Consider the following 25214-nt stretch of genomic DNA (forward strand, 5'->3'; position numbering starts at 1 on the left):
GTATCTTTGTAGGGATTTTTGCCTGTGGCACCTTCCATTCGGATCAGGGTCCTGCTTTTGCCTCTAAGGCGTATAAGGATGCCATGACTTCGTTGGAGGTCCAAGTCAAGTTTTCGTCTCCATACAGAACTGAGGGTAATAGTGTTGTGGAATGAATGAACCGAGATTTAAAGCAGTCTTTGACAGCTAGAGTTATAGGCACTGGCAGGAACTGGCTGGCCCACCTCAGTAGCGTGCAACATGCACTTAATTACCTCCCAAGAAGGTCTCTGGGTGGGGGGACACCATACGAAATGCTCTTCGGTATCAAAATGTTCGTCCCGGACCTTGACGGTCTAGACCAGGCGGCGGTTGCTGCCTTCTTTGACGCTGATGAACATTATCATGTTTTACAGGATCTACAGGAGACAAAAGACAGTCTTGCAAAGGAACACTTGCCCTCCACATCTGATGCTGCGTTGCAGATTCCGGTAGTTGGCTGGCTACCCCAAGTTGGAGAACTGGTTCGAGAGAAGATCGAAAACAAGAAAGAATTTGGTCCCTCATATCGTGCTCCAGTTCCTGTGCTTGGCGTGAAGGGCACAAGAACAGTCATTTTACCACCACTTCCAGGTTGTAAAGAAAAAAGTACATCTCCATTGATAATGTCAAACTACACAGAGTGTCCGATTCTTCTTAGTATGACACCTGCGGTCTCATGTCCATCGATTTTAAGAAATTCTGTTTTGGACCCAGCTCCTAACCACAGGCCTGACGTTGCCCTCGAGATGCCTGCCGTTTCCAGTCCTTTGTTAAGTTCTCCACCTGATACTCACCTTGATGAGACTGAATATACTTACCCCACTGACTTATCGATGCCTGATTTGCAAACTTGTTTGGCTATGTAGTCCAGATTTTTATTTGACTCTGACTCTCACAGATTGAAGACCCTTTCTAAGATTTCTGTTTTTGCATCATGGTTTAAAAAACATTTTTTGATTCCCTCCTTGGACATACATTTGGTTGGTGCTTTTTTCAATTTACTTGTTCATGTCTATTGGATTTGTGGTGTATTTTATCCGCCTTGTCAACTGACATTATGTTGAAGAGAGAACATGCATTCAACATATTAATGGAACATTGGCTCCCCATTCCTCATCACACAGATTGAAGAGGGACCTGGCTTTGGTTAACATCACTGCTTGGCCCGTCTTAGATGGGATTGTATGGGATGCTATTAGATTTCAAATCCACGGGCCCACAGAGATTATTAATGTCCCAAATGTCCTAAGGGTTTCTATGGGGGATGTGATTAAACAAAATATACACTCTGATGATTGGGATGTTGGGATGTGACGCAACATACGACATAAAGTCCATAGTAGGTCGATGGAATTGCCCCATAGCTTATGCTCTTGGAATATCGCTCTGGTTGCAGGCGTACTTCTGTTGTTTTGTTTATTTCAAAATGGATGCACGTCCTGTGTTGCGAGAAGATCTTTCACGACTGTTGCTGCTCCGCAACCGAATGCTTGAATATTATGGAGCGCTGCCTCTTGCTACATTGAGTGCAGCTTATGGATTATCGTTTCGCTTTTCCTTTTTCACATGCATCCAGCCTGTCTTTCATTGCCTGAGTTGCGATTTCGACTGGGCCCTGGATTTGTGTCTCTGTAATACGGTGTCTCCCAATGTGGATTATGATCAACTTATGAGCCCCTTAGTTGCTCATGAATTGCTTTGTTCTGGCCGAGGGATTATGGCCTTTGCAGAGATGCATGGTGTCCAGGGAGGTTGGAATGTTTCCGCAGCGGCGCAAGATTTCTTGGCACGCAGCTTCATTGAAGAAACACCGAGTTGCCCTCTGATGGTGCTAGAGGCTCCGGTAATTGAGGAACATGTATGTTCTTTCCCATTGCTGAAGTGGATGGCTGAACTGTTTTCAGATGAGGACAGTGACTTCCTATTGGAGGCTGTTGCTACATATTTCGCATATACATTGTTGGAGTGAGATGTGTTATCGCTTCTCTCTCTCTTGCATGGCCGAGGTCACATGTTGGACATCGGATTTTTTTTGATTTTTTTTCAACTTCATTATTTTCCACCCAGCCCTATTGGCTTCCAAATGTCCGTGGCAAAAATTGCTTGATTTGAAGTTCTTTCAATTTATGGAGTTTGCTCCCGTTTTTTCACTGTGGCAATTTGAACTTGGTTCTGACTGTCGTTCTTGAACTCTGCTTTCCAAATATGCCCCTTTTCTTATCCATGCTCAGATCAAGGGAGGGTGTCATGGGGCTGAGCCTTGCCTTTACACTATGTTAAGTTGACATGAGCTTATTAGAAGTTTAAACAACATTTTTCCTTTCTGCTGCCTTTTTGCCCACGGCACACATTATTATAAATGTTTAGAGTTAGCAGAATGTTTTGCTTCACTCGAGAATAATATGTTTTTCTATATTAGCAGCCTTGCTTGGTAAGTTTTGTCTGAACAGTGAGTGCCGAGGCCTTCAAGGTTATTTCAACACAGTGGTTGTTGTTCGGACCGATCAGCGCATGTTCTAGACATAACATATATGCAGCTGTGGCCACCTCTGATTTTGGTGCGTTTAATAATGCACTGCATACGCATGATCACACACTTGGAGAACATTTGCATGCAGAGAGCTGGTGCAGAAACTGATGTGATCCATTTCTGCTAGGACCAGAGGTATGGGGTCGCCCTTGTAAACCCAAGAGACCTTCTGTAGATATAAAATAACCTACTAGCAAGGGAGAGTGAGATATAGGTGTATTCTAACCTGTTTCCATTTAGCATTGTAACATGCTTTCTCCCTTTGTATTTTATGGAATAGTAACTATGCTGATAATCTTGTTGCTTATAACATGTCTGCTTGTACTAGCTAAGACACTGTGCATGAGAACACGGCATTAGAAATAAATATTTCAAACTTGCACCTGTCTCCTTTTACTCCCTGTTTTGGACTGGTATGAGAGTATACCGAAAGAGTGTTCATGTGTTCCACATTGCCTGAGGTAATCTAAGTTCCATGTTCTGGGTTGTTTAATCATTGGTGTTATGGAAGAACCAATGAGACACTGATTGCTGGTCTGGTAGGGGATATTGGGTACTAAGGTGAGTTTTGGCACACCCTAATTCACTGAGGTTCCAAGACTCTATGCACAGTTCTGTGTAGGAGCAGAATCCCTGCTACAGTATAGGTAGGGCTGTGGAAGGTTTTTTGCTAATATTCCGGACAATGTGCAATATTTTACATCTTTTTGTAAATTTAGAATAAGTTCCTGCTAATATTGAGATAATGTGCAACATTTGCTACTATCTATTTTGCACTTTACTGCATTAATGTTGAAAGCTGAATATGTATAAGCTCTTTTCGTAAAATTTCAAGATGAATTGAAGGCTTGTATGAACTCTTACAACAAGAGAAATATTGAAAAAAAATGTGCTAAAATATTCTAGCTTTTCTCTGTCTAAGGAGTGCAAAAAACAGATTCTCTGCTTATCGCGGTAAGCTACTAAAATAGAGCAGAAGAAAGAAAAGCAGCATTCTGTTTGTTGTTGCTTTAAACAGCTGCTTCAATTATGCTGCATGGCCTGACCAACCTTTCACCTCGGCTGCTGGCTTTGGCAACAGGCTTACAAAGAAGAGGTGATTGTGGATCATACAAAGATTACGGAATTCCATGTATTATATTTAATTTTCTCCAAATATCTACACTAGATCTATATTTTGGAGACGCCAGGCACAGATGTTCTGAACGTCCGACCCTTTTGTATAATATGCAGATCTACAGACGTGCAGTTAAATGAGGGAACGGGAGACCGGTTGTAAACTTGCAATGCTTATTTTGTTTGAGAATTGCCTCCAATTTATGAGGAAGTTAGACAAATGTCAACGTGTTATTCTGGCTCCACAGAGGGGGTAGGAACATTTTAAGAGCTCCATCGTGACAGGCTTTTACCTAAACTCTCATCCATTTAGACAGCCAGACCCTTCCAACTAAACCAAATGTAAGTCTGATGTCTGCTTTAAAATGAAATGAAATGCAAGTGCTTTGAAAGTTTGCTGTAACGAGTGTGGTTACTCACACATTTTGACAAGACTTTACTTCCTGTTTATCTGGCAGGAAGCAGGAAACCTGCTCTTGAAGGGAAATGGACCTGCTATAAGCCACAGTGCATCTGCACGGTGCTCATTTGCAAGTGTTGGTGGCCAGCCCTGTGCAGCTTCAGCGGATCGAGGCGCGCGGGACGAGACAGCAGACGCAGGTACGTCAGCAGCAAAGAGCGGCAGCGTTTAAATGCGCCCTCGCTCCCTTTACTTCATTTAATTGCCCGTGCTCCCTTTTGGCGGGTGCTGCGATGAACAGTGTGTAGGTGGAGCAACGATAGAAGAGCGAAAGGACGTTTTATAAACGTTTAAAAAAATTGAATTTACTCATGGAATGAAAAGTGGTTATAAATATTAAAACCCTTCTGTTTTCTGGAAAAAACGCTTATAAGGAATTAGCTTGCAACGCCTTCTTCTCCACGCATGAAATGGTGCCTAAATGCCGAAACACTGAACAATGTTAAATGTACTGTTTTTAAATGTTTTTAAAAAGGTTTGTGATACCAAATTCTTTAAGTAAAACAGCAAACAACCAATTAATTCTGGCTGGCACCTGTTTCTGCTAGAAAAGTTAAATAGCTCAATCATGTAAGCGTCTGATGCTGTGGTCTGGGGGAAACCTGTAGGCCACGGGTTTCAATCCCGACAGATCTAACTGAGCCTTTCATCCTTCCAAGGTCCATGCATTTAACCCAGTGAAGTGGACAGCAGTAGTCTCTGGAAACACATTACAAAAACTTCCAGGTTGGAGCTAATTTGCAAGAAGGTGGCATTTAGCAGTGTGTTACATAGTTATTTCTGTGATCAGTGAACCACTGTCCTTATTTTCAATGAGTAATCACTTTACACGTTTACATTTGTTTTATTGCATTTACAAATTTACAATATGTAATACAGTGGTCAATAGGGTATTAGATCGTGCGCTGGTGCAAATTAAACACAAATTAATAATTTAGATGGCTAGGAAATGTCTGCAAGCTCACATTCTCTGTTAGTTCAATTCACACCTGCACTGATGCTCACTTCTAACTGTGCCCCAAAAGGGGAAGATCAGCCACTTTACACTCAGCAAATGGAGCACTCCACAAGAGAACACAAGGCCTTCGAGCATCTTCAAATAAAAATCCTTGAATTTCCACTCTAGTCTCGCCTGGGGATAAGGTGGAAATTCAAGAATAAAGAGAACTGACAAAGAAAAATTGATTTGGAATTTTATTTGAAGGCGTTTGAGGGTCTTGTGTTCATTTGTTATAAAAAACATTTGTCACAGTGGCAAAGGGCTGGAACTTGGAACCATCCGTCTACTTTCAGTAAGTTCAGGAATAGTTTGACTTTACCATCAAGGTATATTATGGACTTATCCAAATAATATTAAGATTAAAATGAAGGGCAGGCAATTACAATTCCCACGTGCTCCGGTGCCATAAGTCCATTTGGAGACAGCACAGCTCACAACAGAGCCTCTTCATAACTACTCATTTTGAGCTCATGATGCTCAATTCAATGGCTTTCATAACCCTCACATTGTGAGAGAGAAATTTTCCTTAAACAACCTTTTCAGAACCATTGCATCCTGAGATAACAATGCTACATATGCAGGCTTTTCAGTACAATGCTTGTTGCACAGCCTTTGCAGAACTATTTGCTCCTTACACAGCATGGAGACCTAAGCACTTACAACAACCAAGTCTGTGTTTTCATTCTGCTTGAGACTGACCATTGTGTTGAGATACATTTGTTTAAACCTGATACTTAAGAGAATGCCAAGTGCTACTTGGTAACAGTAGATATGCACAACATTGTTATTTCCACATATTTTTAGCATACTCCCAGAATTTGAGAAATATATTATGAAAAGACTGTGACAGAACACCATCAGCAGATGGTTGATGGAAGCACAGCTTGGTATTATGGTTTTTCCTGATCCTTGCTGACCCAGGGCCAGCCAAGAACTATCAAAGGTGGAATTCTGATGTCCGCCTCTACCCTGGACACAGGACACTCGTTCTAAGACTGAATTTCGCTTCCCACGCCTCCTTGAATCTCTGGATAGGTGTTGTTAAGCAGTTAAGGCCTAACTCAAAGGAGGATTGAGCCTGGAACAACTACAATACAGTTATAAAAGTTGCAATAAAGAGATGAATGCCCAAGCATAGGTTTGTTTTTGTAAAGAAAAACCACATTGGGACTTTGCAAACATACTGTTAAAACATGGAAATCAAATACACCGGCAGAAACCAAGTTTCTTGGTTAAAATTCATAAAAGTTTGCAATTCACAATTCTACTGAACACTGAAAACAGGCTAAAGCAAATAGATAAACAATGGCAATTGAAGTATTAAACTGCTAGTGAAATGGAAAGGGTCTCAGAGTTCAGAGAGATGAGTTGCAGAGTCTGGGAAGCTGGGCCTGTCTTTCAGTTTAGGGTGAGGTGGTGTTGGTCATTTAAAGTTTGCTTATCTCACAGCACGAGGGTTTCAGTCTTATTCCTCCTGAACGTGAAATGGGTAGCATTCGGCTCCACTGTCTGAAAGTATCAATGGAAGCAGGGTCCATGCAGGTCTGTGTTCAAGAGATGTTTGATAAGCTGGAGTGTAGGTCCAGCTCTTATTTCAGAGCTGGCTTCCGTAGTGTGTGTATCTTTAAAGTTTGAAACTCCAACCAATCAGGTTGGAGTACATTTTCCATCTTCAGAGGTAGTCCCTGCATGTAGATGGCTATGTACTACTGCCATGGTTCTATTCTAGAAGGAACGACTGTGTATTCCTCCCAGATCCCGAAAACAAAGCTTTTTAGAGGAAGAAGTGTGAATGAGGCTGTCCTTGTTGTCCAATTTGAGCAGCATCCAGTCGCGTCCAGTCTCCATCTTGCAGCACTATTTTCACAAATATAAAAAAGATCGCCATTATTTTAGCGTAACACTAAATACAGATTTTTGGGGGCAGTTTTGTATAGTGCAAACTCGACCCGAAGGCATTTCAGCACTTATATACACACAGTTACATTACACAAGGACACATTCACCTTTTTTGTTAGTCTCAAGGAGATAAAGTGATTTTGCCCAGAATCACAGTATGTTGAGCAAACGCCGAGACTTGAACCTTGTTCCCCTGTTCCAAAGTCAACAGCCCAGGCTGTTACGCCACATTCTTTACAAAACCATGTGTACATATTCCAATGTTCATGGCCATTACTGCATAAATATGCACAAAATGCTGGTAAATATGTCAACCACACAAAATTGAATGCATTACACTAAAGCACCTCAAAACTTAGAAATGCTGCCAATAGCCGGATCAATGTAATGGGGTCTTGGGCTACTTACATGACACTACAACATGAAGAGTCAAATGCCAAAGTTCCGTATCAAAGGTGAATAAAAGGGGTGTCCCTGAGAAGTGCCAGATTTGCAGCCTGAAGAGACCCTCAAGATCAAGGGTCTGATTAACTGGTGCTAGGACCAAAGACAGGGGAACCTGCAGGCACAGAGGAAATGTATGGCATGGTACAGCCCTGGAGGTAGTTATAAGCTTTCATCCTTAAACTGGATATCATACAGCCCCTCTCCACTGCACTTATGTTATCACATTGGTTGTTATCCTTGGATATACCACAGTACTCTCATTGAGGCTCAGTGTGTAGTAAATATGTTTTGCAGAACATAAGTTGCTGAAGATACTATTCCTTAGGTCTTGTTACACACAACTGCCACAGCCATTGTATTGAACACTTTAACATGTCTGCATAATTGTTATTGATTTGAAAAATATTAATTTGTGTCTCAGTCACTATACTGACACAGTAATCTAAATACACAACTATTCCTACTGCAGAAGATGAAACATAAAGGTGTCTACGATGTGATGTACCGACATAAATGATGATATTTATCTCAGATAAATGCAGAAGAGTTAATAGACCATGTCTCAGTGTTTACATCACACATGCAGAAAACTCCAGTTAACCTTGCCTCACTTACCACGTACCGCACAACTTCTGATCCATTGCTCCTTTGGCAATGAAGAATGAACCCATCTGGAAAAAAACTCATAGGCTAAGGAGACGATACATACATCAGACAAACCCCAAATATCTTACAGAATGGACTATGCATCTGGACGGTATCTACAGCTCAAAAAATGGTGACAATCCAAAATCATGGATCATGTTATAAGTCTTGGAAAATTCTTTCTATACTGAGTCAGCACCCTGAATACAGATATTTTGACTGATCATATGCAAATCACTTACCACCAATAATGACTTGCAGTGTCTAGGTACACAATTGCGGTTGTATGACAGAGGCACGCATAGCAAAACCACACGTTCCTCTACCATGCAGCCTAAACCAAGAATGGGTCTGCACAACGCATTCCTTTTCCACACATGCCTTTATCACACATGCCTTTACCATGCACTTTTGTGGTAAAGTCATGACTGATATAGGGACGTGTGGTAAAGATTCCACCCTATGCCACCTGCCCTTATCCCTAACAACTACCCCTATGCCCCTGAGTCCTAAAAACTAACCAGACTCACCAATCCCTTAAAACTTCTCCGATACCCTCTTGATCCCTAAAAGCCACTTTGACCCCCAAGACCTAAAAAGTACCCCACCCTGAGCCCTAAAAACTACCCTGACCCCCTTCAGCCCTAAAAACGACCTGATCCCCCAAGCCCTAAAAACTACCCTGCTCCCTGAGCACTAAAAGCAATCCCAAACCCCACCAACCCTAAAACAACTGCCACCCAGCCCTGAAAATAATACTAACTGCCTAACCCTGAGCCCTAAAAACAATCCCAACCTTTGAAAACTCACCCCACACCTTACCCCACAAAACCCGGCCCCAGCCTGCTCACCTCATCGCATCATCTCCTAATCCTTCCTGTTCCTGAGCCCGCCTATCTCAGCCTCTAGACCACGGATTTCCTAAACCACATATATGCGTGGTTAAGGCTTGTGTGGTTGCGCTTGCGTTAGAACAGCATGCGTGGCTCTCCCCGGATTGTTCAGGCCATTTACCCACAACTGCTGTGCCAGTCAGTCAATGGATATGGCAATGATTTACATAAAGTCAAAATTTCTTGATTCCAGGGACTCTAGTCTATAAAAAAGACTCTTAGTCTACTCACACGAATTGCGCTTAACATGTTCTTATAAGTAATATTGATCAAGTAAAGATTTTTAAAAAACAGAAGAAACAAGAAAAAGGACACATGGATTAAACAAAAGGTATAGTTTTGGGATCGAGACAACTGACAAATTTGCCAACCAGTAGGGCTTGAACTGCATTTTCCATATCGCTCTGTGGATGTTAGCTAGGAGAAAATGTTTCTAATTGTTTGCTGAAGCCCAAATAGCATGGCGTCAGTGGTGATTTTGGTGCCATTGGAGCTCAGTGCTTCATTCAAACCTTGGGAAAATGAGGCATGGAAAGGGGTATTACATGGTTCAGTTCATGCATGTGTAGCTATGGATTATGACACTTCTTTGAGGTCAGTGATCTTGATGTACAGTTCTTTACCGAAGGAGTTAATTAGAAGGCATGTCCTAATGAGTTCTCTAAATCAAATACATTTTGGAATGAGATGCATGGCGACCAGTAGTTTTTGGATGCAGGCTTGGTGTGAGTGACGTCCAACAAGGATGCTACAGTAATTACTTCATATGTAAACCACCCTGAAAAAGTCAAAGATAGAGCTGGTATTTGAGGTAGGAAAAGAATGGCTCTGCCAGTTTAGGATCGATTATTATCAGATCCTCAACATGCCCTTGGACCGATGTTCAGCGGCTACCATAAGGGAGGAAATTATATGGCCCCAGAGGACCCAATAATTAGCTCCTTTCAGAGAGCTCTGGAGGTTTTCTGGTGGTTATGCATTTCGACACACAACCTGTTTGGATATTAATGTGCTTACATATGCATGCAACAACGGTACATATTAGTGTTTAACAGCCGTCTCGGTTAGGAAGATGCTTGATAGGTAGCAGGAAAAAAGTAGACAAAAGAGGTGAAGGCAACCTTTGGTATGGCCATGGAGCATTGTTAGTGACCAGAGTTGTACCAGGACCATCCGTGTTTACTGAGAAGAGGAGATTCATTTAAAAAAATCTCATCTGGTGTCCTTGGCGGTGGCATTAGTTTTCAAGGCCTTGAAGCAGAACCGGGTGTATCATCTTTTGCTCTCCTCCTTATTCAGTGACATCATAAAGTCGTTGCTCCTGGCCTCAGCTGATTCTCGTCCGAAGGTGAGACTCTCAGTTTACAGGTGGTCCATCTCCTGAGTTTCTACCCACTCTGGGCTTGAACATATGTGCACAAGGTGATTCCTCTTGCAAAGCGTGTGCATGCTTTTCACGCAAAGTAAAAGGATCATTTACATGATTTCTTTTGGAACCAAGGTGATGAAAAGTATGTGATGTTAATTCCTGACTAAGCATCACCCATCTTCATCAGCACGCAAAAATTATATTTCATACAAAAAAAATAACTTATGTTGTACCAGACTGAGAGATACAATGCAAAGACATATTTTTACATTCCATGATTGTATTTTTGTTTTGTAGGGAAATATCTCTCATCAGCTCAAAGGCCATTACTTAGAAGACAAGCACGGGTGGAGCACAGTTTTGAGGCCACAACAGAGGACCCTTGGGTTAGAATTTCGGACTGCATAAAAAGTCTCTTTAATCCTGCTGCGGACGAAGACACCCGTCACTTGGACATGGAATCTAACCTCAGTGTGACTGATGAAGATTTGTCCCCCCTGTGCTCAGATGCAGCACTGGACGGATTTGAAATGGAAGCATGCAAAGTTGAAGACATGACTGCAACGAAGAAGGGTCCCCCTGTGGCCCCAAAACCTGCCTGGTTTCGACAGAGTCTCAGAGGCTCCAGAAATGGAATATCAGAACCGGTGCCCATTTGTGACAGAACTGTGTTGGGGCAGCACAAAACCCCTGGCCGAGAGCGGGAGTCAAGCATACGGATTGCTTCAACCAGGACCTCATCGATAAAACAGAAGATAAGCTCCTTTGAAACTTTCAGCACAAGCCAATTGCCAGAAAAAGGGACCGGAACACCTCCTCCTAAAGCAACAATGCAAACAACAACTCAGAATACATCTAGTGAGGCACAGGCAACTAATTCCATAGGTGTTCGTTTAAGTCCAGACCCCATGAGGAGCACAGAGCCTCAAAGTGAAGACACCAGCCCAATAAAATCCAGTGAATTGATTAATTTTGATGCAGCAGATCCCGAACTGACTTCTAATTCATCACCAGCTCTCAGGTACAGTGCAAGGAGAAGCAGTAGTACAAGCAATGAACAAGCTACAGATTCACTAAGCACACACGCATCAGAGCTTCTGGTAGCTAAAGCTCCCAGCCAGAGAACAAGAAGTTTCCCACTCACGGCCACCCAGTCTACTGAGCTCATGAAGACCGAAGAGCACTGCAGCAAAATCTACTCCATCAGCAACCAAGTGTCCTTTGCCTTAATGAAATCCCTCCTCTCCCTTCCTCAGTCTCCAGTACAACATGGCGTCAATCCATGGAGCACACCTTCCGAATCATCTGACTCCTTCACAGAAGACGAAGACAACCCCCCATCTTTCACAAGCGACAGTATACACTCAGACACTGGATTTTCTGTGAAGTAAGATAATATTATTAATAACTTGTTTTATACATAGCAATTCATAACACACTGCTGCAAATGTTTCTAGGCGCTGTACTGACTTCAGAAGGCTCAAAGGCCGAACCTATATATTACTGGGGTTTGAGCTCTTCAACACATCATAACAGTTCAACTCACTTCTTGTCAAACGACGTGTATTATTGCATTTGTCATGCTAAGCTTGTAGTTGTACTGAGGTGTTATGGAAGTTAGCTAGACCATAGATCGTAAGTCAAGTGAAAAGTAACAGTTGAGATTAAATAGAATAGCTTTACACCTCTTTCTCACTCTCTCACACACACAGACACACGCACGCCCCCCATCTCTCTATCACTCTCTGTTTGATTGCATTGGTAGTTTTTTGTCAGTTGCTCTTTACCTAGCAACAAAACGGATGTGAAGTTTGAAAGACAATGGGAGTTTGGTAAAACATCTATGAGCACCAGCTGTAAATTAGTGCATTTCCTTCCTGCTTCCGGGGTTTTAACTACCGACACATAATGTCTAGGTGTTTATGTGTAACGTGGTTTCTGCTTCCAGATGTTGTTGGCTGAACACGTGTTTTATTTACGTAAGAAACGATTTGTTTGATGCTGTCCTTCTTGCAGCAGCATTTTTAATTTCTTTAGTTAATTTAGAGCATGTGTTAATTACCTGTAAATCATTCATCCTCTAAGGTCAAAGGTCCTACTCCATCTTTCATTGATTTATTCTTTTCTTGTACTCTTGTCTGCCAATAATTAATAAGTCTCACAAACTGACGTTTTGCTTATTTTGAACCAAGCGCCATTCACACTCCTTTCTTTAAGACGCAGAAATAGATTTTTGCTGGGTCTCTGTAGGCCTCTCGTAGTTCCTGTTTGTATGGATCACATGAAGTAACGAAAAAGCATGCTTGGCGAATCTCAGAGTCTTTGTGGCTATGTACTGCAAAGCAGCCCTTGCAATACTTCCTTGATCATTTGTGGGGCATGGCGTGATGTAAAATGTGCCAATGAGCCTGCATCCACCTTCTGCTAACAGACAATGAAAAGGAGCAGTAAAGTAGAAAGTACATTTATTTTTCACACCACGATTATGTACCTTTTTCTCACTTAGCAGTTCTCTAACTTTCATACCGTTCACTCTGCAGTTCTCTAACTTTTATACTGTGCAAATCTGTGGTGTGTTTCTGACTTATTTCTTTTATGAATGGGGTGTCTGATTGGCTAGGGTATACACCTAAGCAAGGCAGAACCCACCACTCTAGTCCCGGTAAGTGAGTTACACATCCAAGACAATCCCTGCTCGGCCCCTTGGTAGCTTGGCAGAGTAGTCCGGCTTATACCAGAGGCAATGTGAAAAGTTTTTGTGCTACACACACACATACACACCAGTGACACACTAGGCACACCACAAAAGAGACTACACACAAGGTTATATAAAAATATCCTTTGTATTATACAGAAAACACATTAGACCACAATCCCATAAATCATCTTGCCACTAGGCAGTTGTCAAAACAGTACACAGATCAATAATCACTTTGCTAACTAGGTAATTGGCATGACACTTTTAGTGCATTAAAAAAGCAATACTTATAAGTTGCACACGTAATGGGAACAATATGAAAGGAACACCTTTCTCCATCACTGTACGTAATATGTAGTTCCTAAAAATGATACCTTTCATCCTTTGACAAGGCACAGAATGGCATCCATCCTAATGAATGAAAGGTAGCAGTCCTAATAAGGGAACATGAATCACCACCTATCATCATCCAGTTTCACCTGTAATACATAGCTCCCGAATTACCATCATCCACACATAGGGTAGGCCAAGTACACTTAGAGGGAATACATAGATTCAGGGCACCTGCACCTCAGTTAGGGGTTATGCAGTAATACGAGCACCTACGGTAGGGCACAGGATCACATGCCTGCCTACTACAGTTAGGATCGTAAACTGTTTAGAAATTCTCTAAAACAAAGCAGGGGCCTCCATCAAGGTTTCCACCCAGTTTCGCTACAGGCGAGGACATGCCCTCTCGCGGTGCATCCTTCTAGGTGATGGGGAAGGCACAAACCATAGCAATTAGCAGGGAGACCTCGCCCGGTCCCCTCTACCCCCGTGTGGAGAACTGGAAAGGCAGCTGTCCGTCTGTGCATTGTGCAGCTGCCATGGCCTGAAGCTGTCCCCAACACCCGCTGTGGTGGGAGCAGTCCTCGCGTCTCGAGGAACCTGCTCCTACAGCAGACCGGGGAGGCAATATCCTCCCTCACTCTGAAGGCACTCCATGTGGTGGGAGACGTCTGCACTTGTGCTGATGGGGCTGACGGCCCATAGTGGGAGAGAGAGAAAGAGAGAGCAGTCAACGCGAGCCCTCAGCGCGGCATCTTCTCCCCAGGAACTGCGGCTCACCAAGGAAGGGCCTCAGCAGGGGCACTTCCGATAGCCCGCCGTAGGAGATGGTGCCACGGGCCGGCACGGTTTCCTCCTTACAGGCTCCGATTACTGTGGGTCAAGGCTCTGCCCTGAACCTCGAGTTAACCTCTTCCACCTCACAGGGGCGGGCATCACCGCACTGACCTCAGCACGTCTCGGCGCAGATCGTCCGCCCTGGCTGGTCCTAACTGACATTGCCGTACTTCCCTCTCTCGCTGGCCATACCTCACAGAGGAGGGGGGGCAAAGCTGCACTCCTGGCGCTACGGAGAAAAGTGGAAAGACTGTACGGCTTCTCCGTGCAACAACGCCCACCATGCACTTCAGGGCACTAGAAGTAAAATGCTCACCATGTGCTTCATTAAAGTGCTCCTTTCTCTTTTATTGTGGAATGAGCCCACGCATCGGGCAGCCCACACAAAGCACTCAATACACGCTTACTTTCTTTGCAACAGAAAAGGTAACAGACAGTCCAGTCCATCTCCTGCGCCAAAGAGGAGCAGCAACTGCAGGCCGACCCACCCCACATGCAATTGGGGCAGCGGTCCTCACACAGTTTTTAAGCTTACCTTCCAGGCAGGTTCCTTTTTAATTGTAGCACAGGTCTTTTCTTGAAGTCTTTAATCTCCCTGAGGCTTCTAACAGGAGGCAAGCAGACACAAGCCCTTGGAGATTCTTCACAAGCAGGATACCCAGGGCAAAAAGAGTCAGTCCTTTTCCTCCACCACAGACAGAAACAGCAACTGCTGGCCAACCCACCCCTCACAAAGAACATGTAGCGCTCCTCACACAGCTCTTCAACTGTTCTTTTTGGCAGGGTCCTCTTATTTCTTGAAGTAATCTAAGGTCCTGGGGTTTAAGGTCTCATACTTACACCCCATTTTGTCATTATTCTCTTTGTGGCAAGGATCTCTGAGTCCAAGCCAAACCAGTCCTGTTCTCCCTGGTCCAGCATGACAACAGGGGGTGGAGACAGCATTGTGCAGAGGAGATACTGCCTATTCAGATGCTAGCAAAACTCCTCCCACAACTCTAAATGCAGACCAGGTCTATTCAGCCCAGCGATGAGTCACCCAGGCAAGGCAGGACACCTCAACCCCCCTTGTGTCTTTCTAGAGTGAATGCACACCCCCAGCTCCTGTCACTCCAAAACCAGACGCTGAATACACAAACAGTCAGAGGCACACAGAATAGTAAAGCAAAAAAATGCCCACTTTCTTAAAGTGGCATTTTCAAATACATCATTCAAAAACCACCTTTACCAAAAGGTGTGTTAATAAATTCTCAGTTCAGAGAGCCTTAACTCCATTTCTCTATCTTGGCCCAATGGAAAGCTGAACTTGTAAGAGGTTACATTGCAGCTCCCATGCTATCCTACGGGACAGAAGGCCATTCAATAGTGAAAAGCGAAATACACAGTATTTCACTATCAGGACATAAAACGCACCAGTACATGCCATACCTTTCACATATACTGCAGCCTGCCCATAGGGGTACCTTGGGCCTACCTAAGGGGTGCCTTACATGTAAGAAAAGGGAAGGTTAGGGCCTGGCTAGTGGGTTCACTTGCTAGGTTAACATCGCAGTTAACAACTGCACATGCAGACACTACAGCGGTAGGTCTGAGAAACAGGGCTACTCATGTGGGTAGCACAACCAGTGCTGCAAGCCCACTAGTAGCATTTGATTTATAGGACCTGGCATGTTCAGTGCATTTTACTAGGGACTTACCAGTAAATAGAACATACCAATCCTGGATAACCAATCATAGGCCCATTTGCACAGAGAGCATATGCACTTTAGCACTGATCAACAGTGGTAAAGTGCCCAGAATCCTATATCCAACAAAAACAGGGTAAAAAAAATAGGAGGCAAAAGGCAAAAAGGTTTGGGCATAAACCTGCAAAAAGGGCCCGGTCTAACAATTTCCATTTGCATTAACCTCTAATCTTCAAGTGCAAAATAGTTTGCCTCTCCACACACTCCTTAGCTTATATCAGCAGAGCTGAAAGTATGTGGCCAGAGCTGCTGCATGTGGAAGAGCATGTACGTTGTGTGGAGGAGGGAACCCACAATGTGCAGGCTGTCAGTGAAGGAGCAAATAAGTATTGTGTGTCAGGGTGTGCAAGTCATGGGATAAAAACAGTGGCTTGCTCAATGCTCATTTTTCAGAACCTTATGTTGAGGTGCTCTTAAATGTTGATTTAGGCTTATAAAAACAGTTGTAAACAATCCAATGGCCTACCAAATGGTAAGGCTGAAGATATTTAAATAACAAAAAAGTTTTAACTCCTTAGAAGAGTTTGTAGAAGTTATTGCACACTAAAACCAGACACAAAGTGCAGGTGAAACTCTAGCAAAGAGTGAAAAAATGCGGGAATCAGTGTGAAAACACAGATTCCTACATGTTACTCGCCATTAACATGTAATCAGAGCTAATCCCCCACAGCTTGGTCAGAATTAGAGATACATGCAGTATCAGTAGTTCCAGACGGGGAGAATGCCAGGTCAGTTAACAAACCTCTTGTAGTTGGACACTAGGTAGGGATAAAAACAAGTTATGGCTGCCGCACAAAGTTTCTATAATAAACAGTCAAATGTTTCACGGGCAGGTTGCTGGAATGAAGGGCCAAATGCACGTAGGTTTTTATTTAGCGATTTTCTAATAGCGAATTTTTGCGATTTGCTATTAGAAATCACCAACACCTATATACTAAAGTGTCTGACACATTTAGTGATTCAAATTGAGGTCGCAATTGACCTACCTCATTAATATTCATGAGGTGGGAATTTGCGACCCACTGGGAACACTAAAACACAGGGGTGGTGGCCTGTTGAGGAAAACCGGATGTTTTTCAAAAAGAAAAAGTAAACGTTTCAGTGTCATTTTTTAAGATTAGGCAGTGGTCTGTGGGACCACTGCCTGCTCTTAAAAAAAGTTGTTACATGCATTCACAAAGAGGAAGGGGTCTCCAGAGGATCCGTTCCCGGTTGCGAATGGGTTGAAGTAGGCGGTAAAATGTGGATGTTTTGAAACTGCCTTTCGGTCACAAAACATTTGTACATAGCACTTTGAGTTGCTATTATGAAAGGAAATTCATAACAAGCCCCTTCCTTATACCGTATCGCTAACACATTTTGTAATTCAGTAATAGGTTACCGTATCGCAAAATGAGTTTGGTACATAGGAAAATGCCTTTTTCCATTTGCAAACGGCCTGATTCATTTTGCGAATTGGGCTGTTTGCGCCCGGAAAAAATCTACGTAATACAAAATCTCTTAGCCAACTGGATGCACTTCAAGCTCGGTATGAAAAGGTTCATGGAGCCAGAGGATTACAATTTAGAATTTAAAATGTAATGTACATTATGAGTGCACCTTGTAGATTATGCAGTTTTATGGTTAACCCTATCAAGACCTGACATCCATTGCAAGGAAGCAAGAGCTAAGCTTATGTGAGGTTTGTGTTGGAGACACGAGGTGCATATTGAATTAATTACGGCCGGTTTAAGTGAGTCTCAGGAATGCCCTGGTATGCTATATTCAAAGAGTCAAGGTATGATCTGAAATAAACATTCATAATCCTCCCTAATTTGGGAAGAAACAAATGCTCAGTAGAAGCCTACGGGCCACATCTGTTAAAGTCTATTTTTGGGAACTTTTTGGATATCGAACTACGGGTAATCAAGTGTCAGTCCCAAACCCTTTGCCCTTTCACACCAGCACCAAAATAGACAAATGATAACTAGGCCGTCATTTCACAGGACACAGAGAAGAGTCAACATGTGTATGCAGGAGCTCTATTATATTCCACTGCACTGTTAAATGACTGATGGCATCATTCTATCAGTAGTCTCCTGGGAGCCAGAAAAGAAAATGTAAATAGTGACCACCAAATGGGATTCACCAGCATGAGTGAAAGAGTTCTCAAGCTCATTTGAGAGTGCCTCCGGCGGTTTAGAGCACACGGGTCTTGGCAATACCTCCACACTCTGGGGCCGATTAGGATGGCGGTTTTTCCGCATCCTCCGGGCCGGCGGAAGTGTCCGCCGGCCTGGAGGATGCGGAAAAACCGCTGCGGAGCCTCCAAAGACCCACCGCCAAATTAGGATGGCTGGTGGGTCTGGAATTCCGTCCGCCGCTTTTCCGCCGCGGTCGGCTTCCGACCGTGGCGGAAAAGCTATAACATGGCAGGCGGTGTCTATGAGACACCGTCCGCCATATTAGGATGTTCGTAAATACATGCTTTTCCACGGCGGCTTTTCCGCCATGGAAAAGCATACGGACATTCACTTTGGGGGCCCGTTGCGGGCCCCCTGGGTGAATGGGGGGTGGGGGGTGCACATGGGGGGTACCTATGGTACCCCCCTGCATTTGCGTGCACAAAGCAGCAGGCACCGTGCGGTGCCGGCCGCTTTGTGCATGTAAATGTAAAACATGCTTTTTTAACATTGCGGCGGGTGCAGCTTGAAGCTGCACCCGCCGCAATGTTAAATATAGAGGATGTGACCGCCACCCTGGCGGTCACATCCTAATCAGCACGGAGGGAACGCCGCAGCCCCTGCGGACGTTCCCTCCTCCTCAAGGGTGGCGGACGGACGCAAGTCCGTCCGCCATCCTAATCGGCCCCTCTGTTTTTTTGGGCATGGTGAGATATAAGGAGTGTTAGGTACGCCATCACTCTGGTTTCCTTGGTGAGAGTAGGTAGGCATCAAATGGTGTCAAATGGATATGTGTTATTAGGCCCAGGTAATCTCCAGCAAATGAGGAGTTGTGTCTTGCCTCGGCTCTCTTGGAGATCTGGACACAAGACGCATGGGACAGGTAGGCATTGTATCTTTTTTTGAATTCTTTCATATTGGCCATGTCCATAGCCATTGTCTTTGGTTCAGGCTTGGCATCTTTGAATCCACTGGTTGAAAGGCTGGAAGTGGCTTGTACTAGGAAAGTGGACACATTCAACCCATCCGGCCCATTTTGTAGTATCATATTACAATCCATTTACAAAACAGCTTAAGCTGTAATTTATCTACAGAAGACCCTCATATAATCTGAAGCTCATGTTAATTCACCCGTGCTTCTGCATGTGCCGGTATGATAATATGTTTCCTTCAGGGATCCCAGGGCATCATCCCCTCACCCAGCTAGGTATCCGTCCTGCTCGCAGTCATTTGTGGGCCTCAGATTCTCGCTATGTCTCGTTACGGCAATGGCATTTGCAGGGGACCTCCTAATCCACTTAAAATCCTAAAATACTATGGTTTTCCTCTCACCTCAGTGATTTACTTACAAAAGCAGTGACTCTCGCGGTTCAGACACGATGTGTGCCGGAAGCCTGGGAGTTCCCATCCTAACACGAGCCGACGTGCTGGGTAGAGTTTGAAGGCAAGGCTGCCCTAATGGATTATCTCTGGAGGAAGGACTCAGAAGAAGTGTCAGGAGAGCTGCAGTCCTGCGCCCCCTGCTTGTTTCCCTCCCTCCCTTTAATTACCCTTTTCAAACCTGTCTCACATTCCACTGTGACATCACAGGCATTGGCCAGGTGACGTCACCTGGTCAGCTCAGACGTAACACTAAAACTCCAGCACATTCACACACACTCGCACTGCCCATCACCTCAACTAAGCATTGTAAGTGCATGCGGGCTCTTACGTACAGGACATAGCCCATAAGTAAACATAATAAGTAGGTTGCATGATATTTAAACAAAGCATGTCCCTGTGTGCTAACAATAAATATTAGACAACATGGCCTATAAAGTGTTTTCTAAACTCTGACAAATGATTAGATCAAATGGAACAGTTTCCTGGTAGTTTTTTATTACTTCCAAGAATAAATAAAATGTTGACGCAATGACAGCATGCTCTTTTGTAAGCTTGTGATCCAGTGCAAATATGCATTTTACCTGGTTAAAACCATGTGCGTCGCCTCATCAAAATAGCAGCTAATTGACATCACACACCATTTCACCCCAATGACATCATTGGATGAAGCCTTATTTCACCCTTTGTAACTCATAGTGCGTCTTATTTACTGTTGCAGGGCTAGGGAAAGGGCGTGGAGTAAAAACTACAGGCCCTTTGATGCATGTTTACATTCTGTCCCTGCTCCCTCATGAGCCCTCCGAGTAGGGTTAGAATGAGCAATGTCTTGGCCCCCAAAGGTTAGCCATTGTACCTGCTGCCAATGGTGCCTACTACGAGTTAACTTCCAGGGTCTCATATTTAGAATATGTTGTAATACACAGACACATCCTCAGAAAATCCAAGAAACGGCAGTACAAACAAGGAGAATATATATTTTGAAGTAACCACTGCCGGTCCATTTTCCATCAGCGGACGGCTGACACCAGACCTGGGACCACTCACCTGCTCGTTGCCTCGCCGCCTCTGGGGTGCTCACGCTGCAGTTCTCTCCCGCTGCAGCGGTCCAGTGAAGCCTGTGGACGCCGCGGGGAGACTACAGCTCCCAGAGTGCTCGGCGATCACTTCCGCCCACTTCCGCCTGACAGCGCGCCCGGAGGCGCTTCAAAAGGCGTAGGCTCCATCTGAGGAGCGGGACGCGCGCGGGCGTGCGCCGGGCTAAGCCCGGGCAAAGGGCGGGCCCTCTGAGGCCCACAGAGGTCAGCAGTGGTCGGGCGGGCCACCCATCTAACCTCTACTGGAAGGTGAGACTCATTGTCCATCATGGGGGAATGTAACAACACCTCCACTAGTACAAATAATATAGATACTAAGATTACCGAAGCCCCTGCATCACTACAACTCTCCTTTGAGAGTCTCCTGGAAAATGCGTTTAATGAGATCGCTGAGACCGAAAGGAGATTTTCCTTGGCTTCTCAAAGTAATGGCCAACCGACCATTGTTATAAGTCCTAATCACACTATACCCCTATTGCCAGAGGTAATTATAGTAAAATCTAACTCTGCGGCGAGCTCATCTGTTGTATCGCAAGAAGGAAACACCCTTGTTATAGCTAATGATGTTGCTAGCGAATCTGCACCTTCAACCGTAAATATTAAGACTGCAGGAGCAAAACGTAAAAGGGGCCCAGCAAAGACTGTTTTAAACAAGAGGAAGCAGCCTCCTAGGAGTGTTAATCAGCCTACCCCACAGAGTATGTGGTCTAGGGGGAAAAAGCGTCAAACAGAAGCCCCAACAGTTTGTTTGGACATAGGGGAACACTGTGATACCGGGATAATAAATGATGGCACTAATTCAATCTGCACACAGACGGATTTTCCTATTGAAAATGTTCATCAATTTAAACCACAGGGAAACCTTATAGAGACTGTTGCAGATACAATTTTTAAACAACTTGAAGGTCAAATGATGAAACAATTTAATATTATTTTTAAAAGGTTTGACAGACTGGAGACTCTTGTGAAAAATGATGAAGCGAAGAGGAAAGGGATGGTTTGTCTAGATCAAATCAGAGGCGACCGTTTGTTAAAAGATTTAGAGTCTATTACTAGTACTCTATCCAACGGAGAGCCCAATAAAAATTTTAATTTAGCTCAAATTCAAGGGGTCACAGGGGTACCAATTGCTAATATTCCCTCTCTGACACCAGCAGAAGCTAACACAAAGCAAAATGACTCTCCACAAATTGTACAAATCTCGCCTCCCATTCCTCCACCACCTCCCGGTCTGATTAAAATCACAAACATTACCAAAAAGAGCATCCCCCCCACCGGTACAGCTAAGCAGAAAGTACCTACCAAACCTGGCCAGCACAGGGCTCAACCTGAGGATAATAGACCAATAAAACATCAAGGTCCAGCTTTACATCTTCCTCCTGAGTCGTGCCCTTATGTTTTGGTCTTGGCCGGTATACCACCACTTAGGGAGGGCCAAAGCGAATCTTGGGTACAGCTACACAACAAATGTATTGACTGGTTAACTAAGCACAAGGGGGTTGGCTACGACATAACAAATTAAATTCTCTCTGCTCGCCGGGTGACCTGGGTCGGTCCCCTGTTTAAAAACATCAATGGGGATTGTATCACAATCAATTTTAGGAACCCGGACGTAGTAAAATACTTACTAAACAGGAAGAATACTCAGAATGGTCCATCTACCGTGGTGACCCCCTTACCTCTGAATTACTTTTACAGACCCCCCAACAGATTGTTGCAATCACCACCAACATTCCCATTACATAATAGATTCTCAGCATTATCAGACCAGGGCACTTTAGATTGACTGCCTGCAACTTTGGAAGATTCTGCTGCAGTGTTGCCCATTGCTGATGATTTTTTAAAGACTTTAGATTCTGGGATGGTCTTGTCATTGCCCCACCCTCCTTTACCATTAAACCCTCAATGTGACCAAGTGTCTAATTTAACAACTATTGTCACTTATGATGTTTGTCCATATGTTTATGAGAATTTGTCCATTGTAAGTTGGAACATTGCAGGGCTAAGGGCAAAATTAGAAAACAAAGCTTGGAAGGACTGGGTAAATTGTTATGATGTTTTAATGTTCCAGGAAACTTGGAGCACAACTAATCTGTTATTAGAAGGGTACAGCTGTCACAATAGTATTGTGCCATCCCCACTTTTAGGCCGTCCAAGTGGGGGTTTATCAATTTGGATAAAAATAACAGCAGAGGTAAAAATAGAAGTAATACAAACTAATAACCCAAGTTTTATGGCACTGGTATATGTAAGAGAGGTAAAATTATGTCTGATAAACTTTTATAATAATGATTTTTTATCCCACCCGAACCGAAATTTTTTAGACCTGTTTAATTTTTTCGATGATATAATAGAGGGGCATAAATACGGGAAGTTTGATGGGATTTGTTTAGGAGGGGATTTTAATGCTCACATCCATTTAAAGAATCCCCCATGCAGGAGAGGCGTAGAATTATCCGATCTCCTTGCAACTAGAGAACTTATAAACTCTATGGAATTTGCTGGTAACGATACAAGCACTAAACCAGTCCCTACTTACATCGGTCATGGGAGTGCAACAACTATTGATTATATATTTGTTTCATCTTCCCTTGCCGATGTTTTATCAAACGCAGAGGTAGTGTGCAATGTATATAGTGACCACTACCCAATTGTGATTCATCTGAAATTGCCAAGGGGGAAAATATCACATAGGGAAATCGGCGCAGCAAACTTGGAGGCGACAACGGATGGATTAAGGGTTGTCTGGAGGGGAGTGGATAACAGAGGTGTTTTAGGCATCGTAATTAGGAAACATCCTGTACTGATCTCGGACTGTCTAGACATCGATAATTGCGGGGGCAATTTGATTCAATCTTTTGGGGAACTCTGTTTCGCAATCAAAAGCGAAATTTCCAAGCCAATATCTAGGAAAGCTGAGGGAGCCCCAAAATGGTTTGATGCCTCTTGCTCAAAGGCAAACCAGGATCTAAGGGTTGCTCTCATGGCCGAACCACGGGATATTTCCCAGGTAAGGCTTCTGAGAGCAAGATATAAATCCACGCTGCGCACTAGATCAAATGAACTAGTTAAAGGTCATTGGGAATCTTTAGTACTTTCAGCCGCCCTAAAAGATACCCCGGGTTTCTGGAAGGAGGTAAAGATGTTAAGATCACTTGGTTCGAATATAACACCGATCAATTGTAATATCCTGGGACCTGCGTGGGTGGAGCATTTTTCAACGATTTATACTGTATCTGATCACCCTGTAGTAAACCTTCCTTCCCCAACTCCCTTAAACATCACATTGCTTGAGGTAGAGGATGCTATTACCGAATCCGCCAGTAATAAAGCACCGGGCCCTGATGGTCTTTCCATCGACAAATTAAAATGTGAAATTAATTTCTGGGCTCCATTATTATGCAATGTTTTTAACAATTTAACAAATGAATTCATCCCTGAAACTTGGTCAAATAGCACTATCGTCCCCATCTTTAAAAAAGGTAATAGACTTGACCCTGGGTGTTACCGCCCAATATCATTGATTGATAACACCTTGAAAGTATTGGGCAGGGTAATTTTTAAAAGAATTAGAACTTGGGCGGAGGAAAGTTCTATTCTACACCCAAGCCAGCTAGGGTTTCGTAGTAAGGTGGGGACGGTAGAACAGTGCCTAAATTTAAACTTGATAATGGCTAAATATACAATTGCCAAAAAATCCCCCATATATTTTGGTTTTATGGACCTGAGTTCTGCTTTTGATTTTGTAAATCGCTCCCGTTTATGGACTGCCCTTCTTACTTATGGTTTAGACGAAAATTTGGTGCATTTCCTATCTTATCTTCACAGCAACCTAAGAGCCCGTGTGCGCATTAACTGTTATGGTGAAGTTTCAGATGATATTTTAATAGACAGGGGGGTCAGACAGGGTTGCGTTCTGGCCCCGCTGCTTTTTATTTTATATATTAATGAATTGAGCAGCTCATTAGGAATCCTAACTAAAGATGTACCTTATATTAAGGGCATGCCGTTACCCACCCTTCTTTATGCTGACGATGCGGTCCTAATGGGCCGCACTCCAAAGGCCCTGCGTACTTTAATCTCAGGGTTCGTTAGTTTTATGGCTGATCTGGGTTTAAGTACAAATTTCAAAAAATCCCTTATTATGTCCTGTGGCCCAAAAAAGCATAAAATCACAAGGGTAACCTCAGGGGAGAATGTTTTACATAGCACATGTACTTTTCCATATTTGGGGCTGGTGTTTTCTAACAGCGGTTCATGGCAACCGCATGTTTCTCATGCCAGAAACAAATTTGGTAAAGCCATTAACTCCATAATTTCCTTACGTCAACCCAACCATGCGGATGTGATAACACCATTAATTAAGATTTACAAAACACAATGCATCCCTACCGGCACTTATGGTGCCGAGGTATGGGGATATACAAATTGTCTCCATATCCAGACGGAAGAAAATAGATTCTGTCGGAAATTGTTGGGAGGAGTCATCTGTGCTTCAAATTACATATGTCATAGTGAATTAAACATCCCCTATATTGAGGACTTTGTTAGATCTAGGCCTGCCCTTTTTTGGTTAAAGCTATGG

At 43.6% G+C, this 25214-nt stretch overlaps 1 protein-coding gene across 1 annotated transcript in view; it reads left to right on the forward strand.

Moving 5' to 3' along the window:
• The window catches only part of IL16 (interleukin 16), a 534450-nt gene that overhangs the window by 415307 nt on the left and 93929 nt on the right, over window positions 1-25214 (forward strand). Inside the window, exons 13-14 of the mRNA XM_078683325.1 lie at window positions 4126-4267; window positions 10678-11767. Of these exons, the coding sequence (XP_078539451.1) occupies window positions 4126-4267; window positions 10678-11767 (1232 nt within the window). The remainder of the gene's footprint in view (window positions 1-4125; window positions 4268-10677; window positions 11768-25214) is intronic.

Source organism: Lissotriton helveticus, chromosome 3_1 (assembly GCF_964261635.1).
Source record: "Lissotriton helveticus chromosome 3_1, aLisHel1.1, whole genome shotgun sequence".
In the NCBI taxonomy this organism is placed as follows: domain Eukaryota; kingdom Metazoa; phylum Chordata; class Amphibia; order Caudata; family Salamandridae; genus Lissotriton; species Lissotriton helveticus.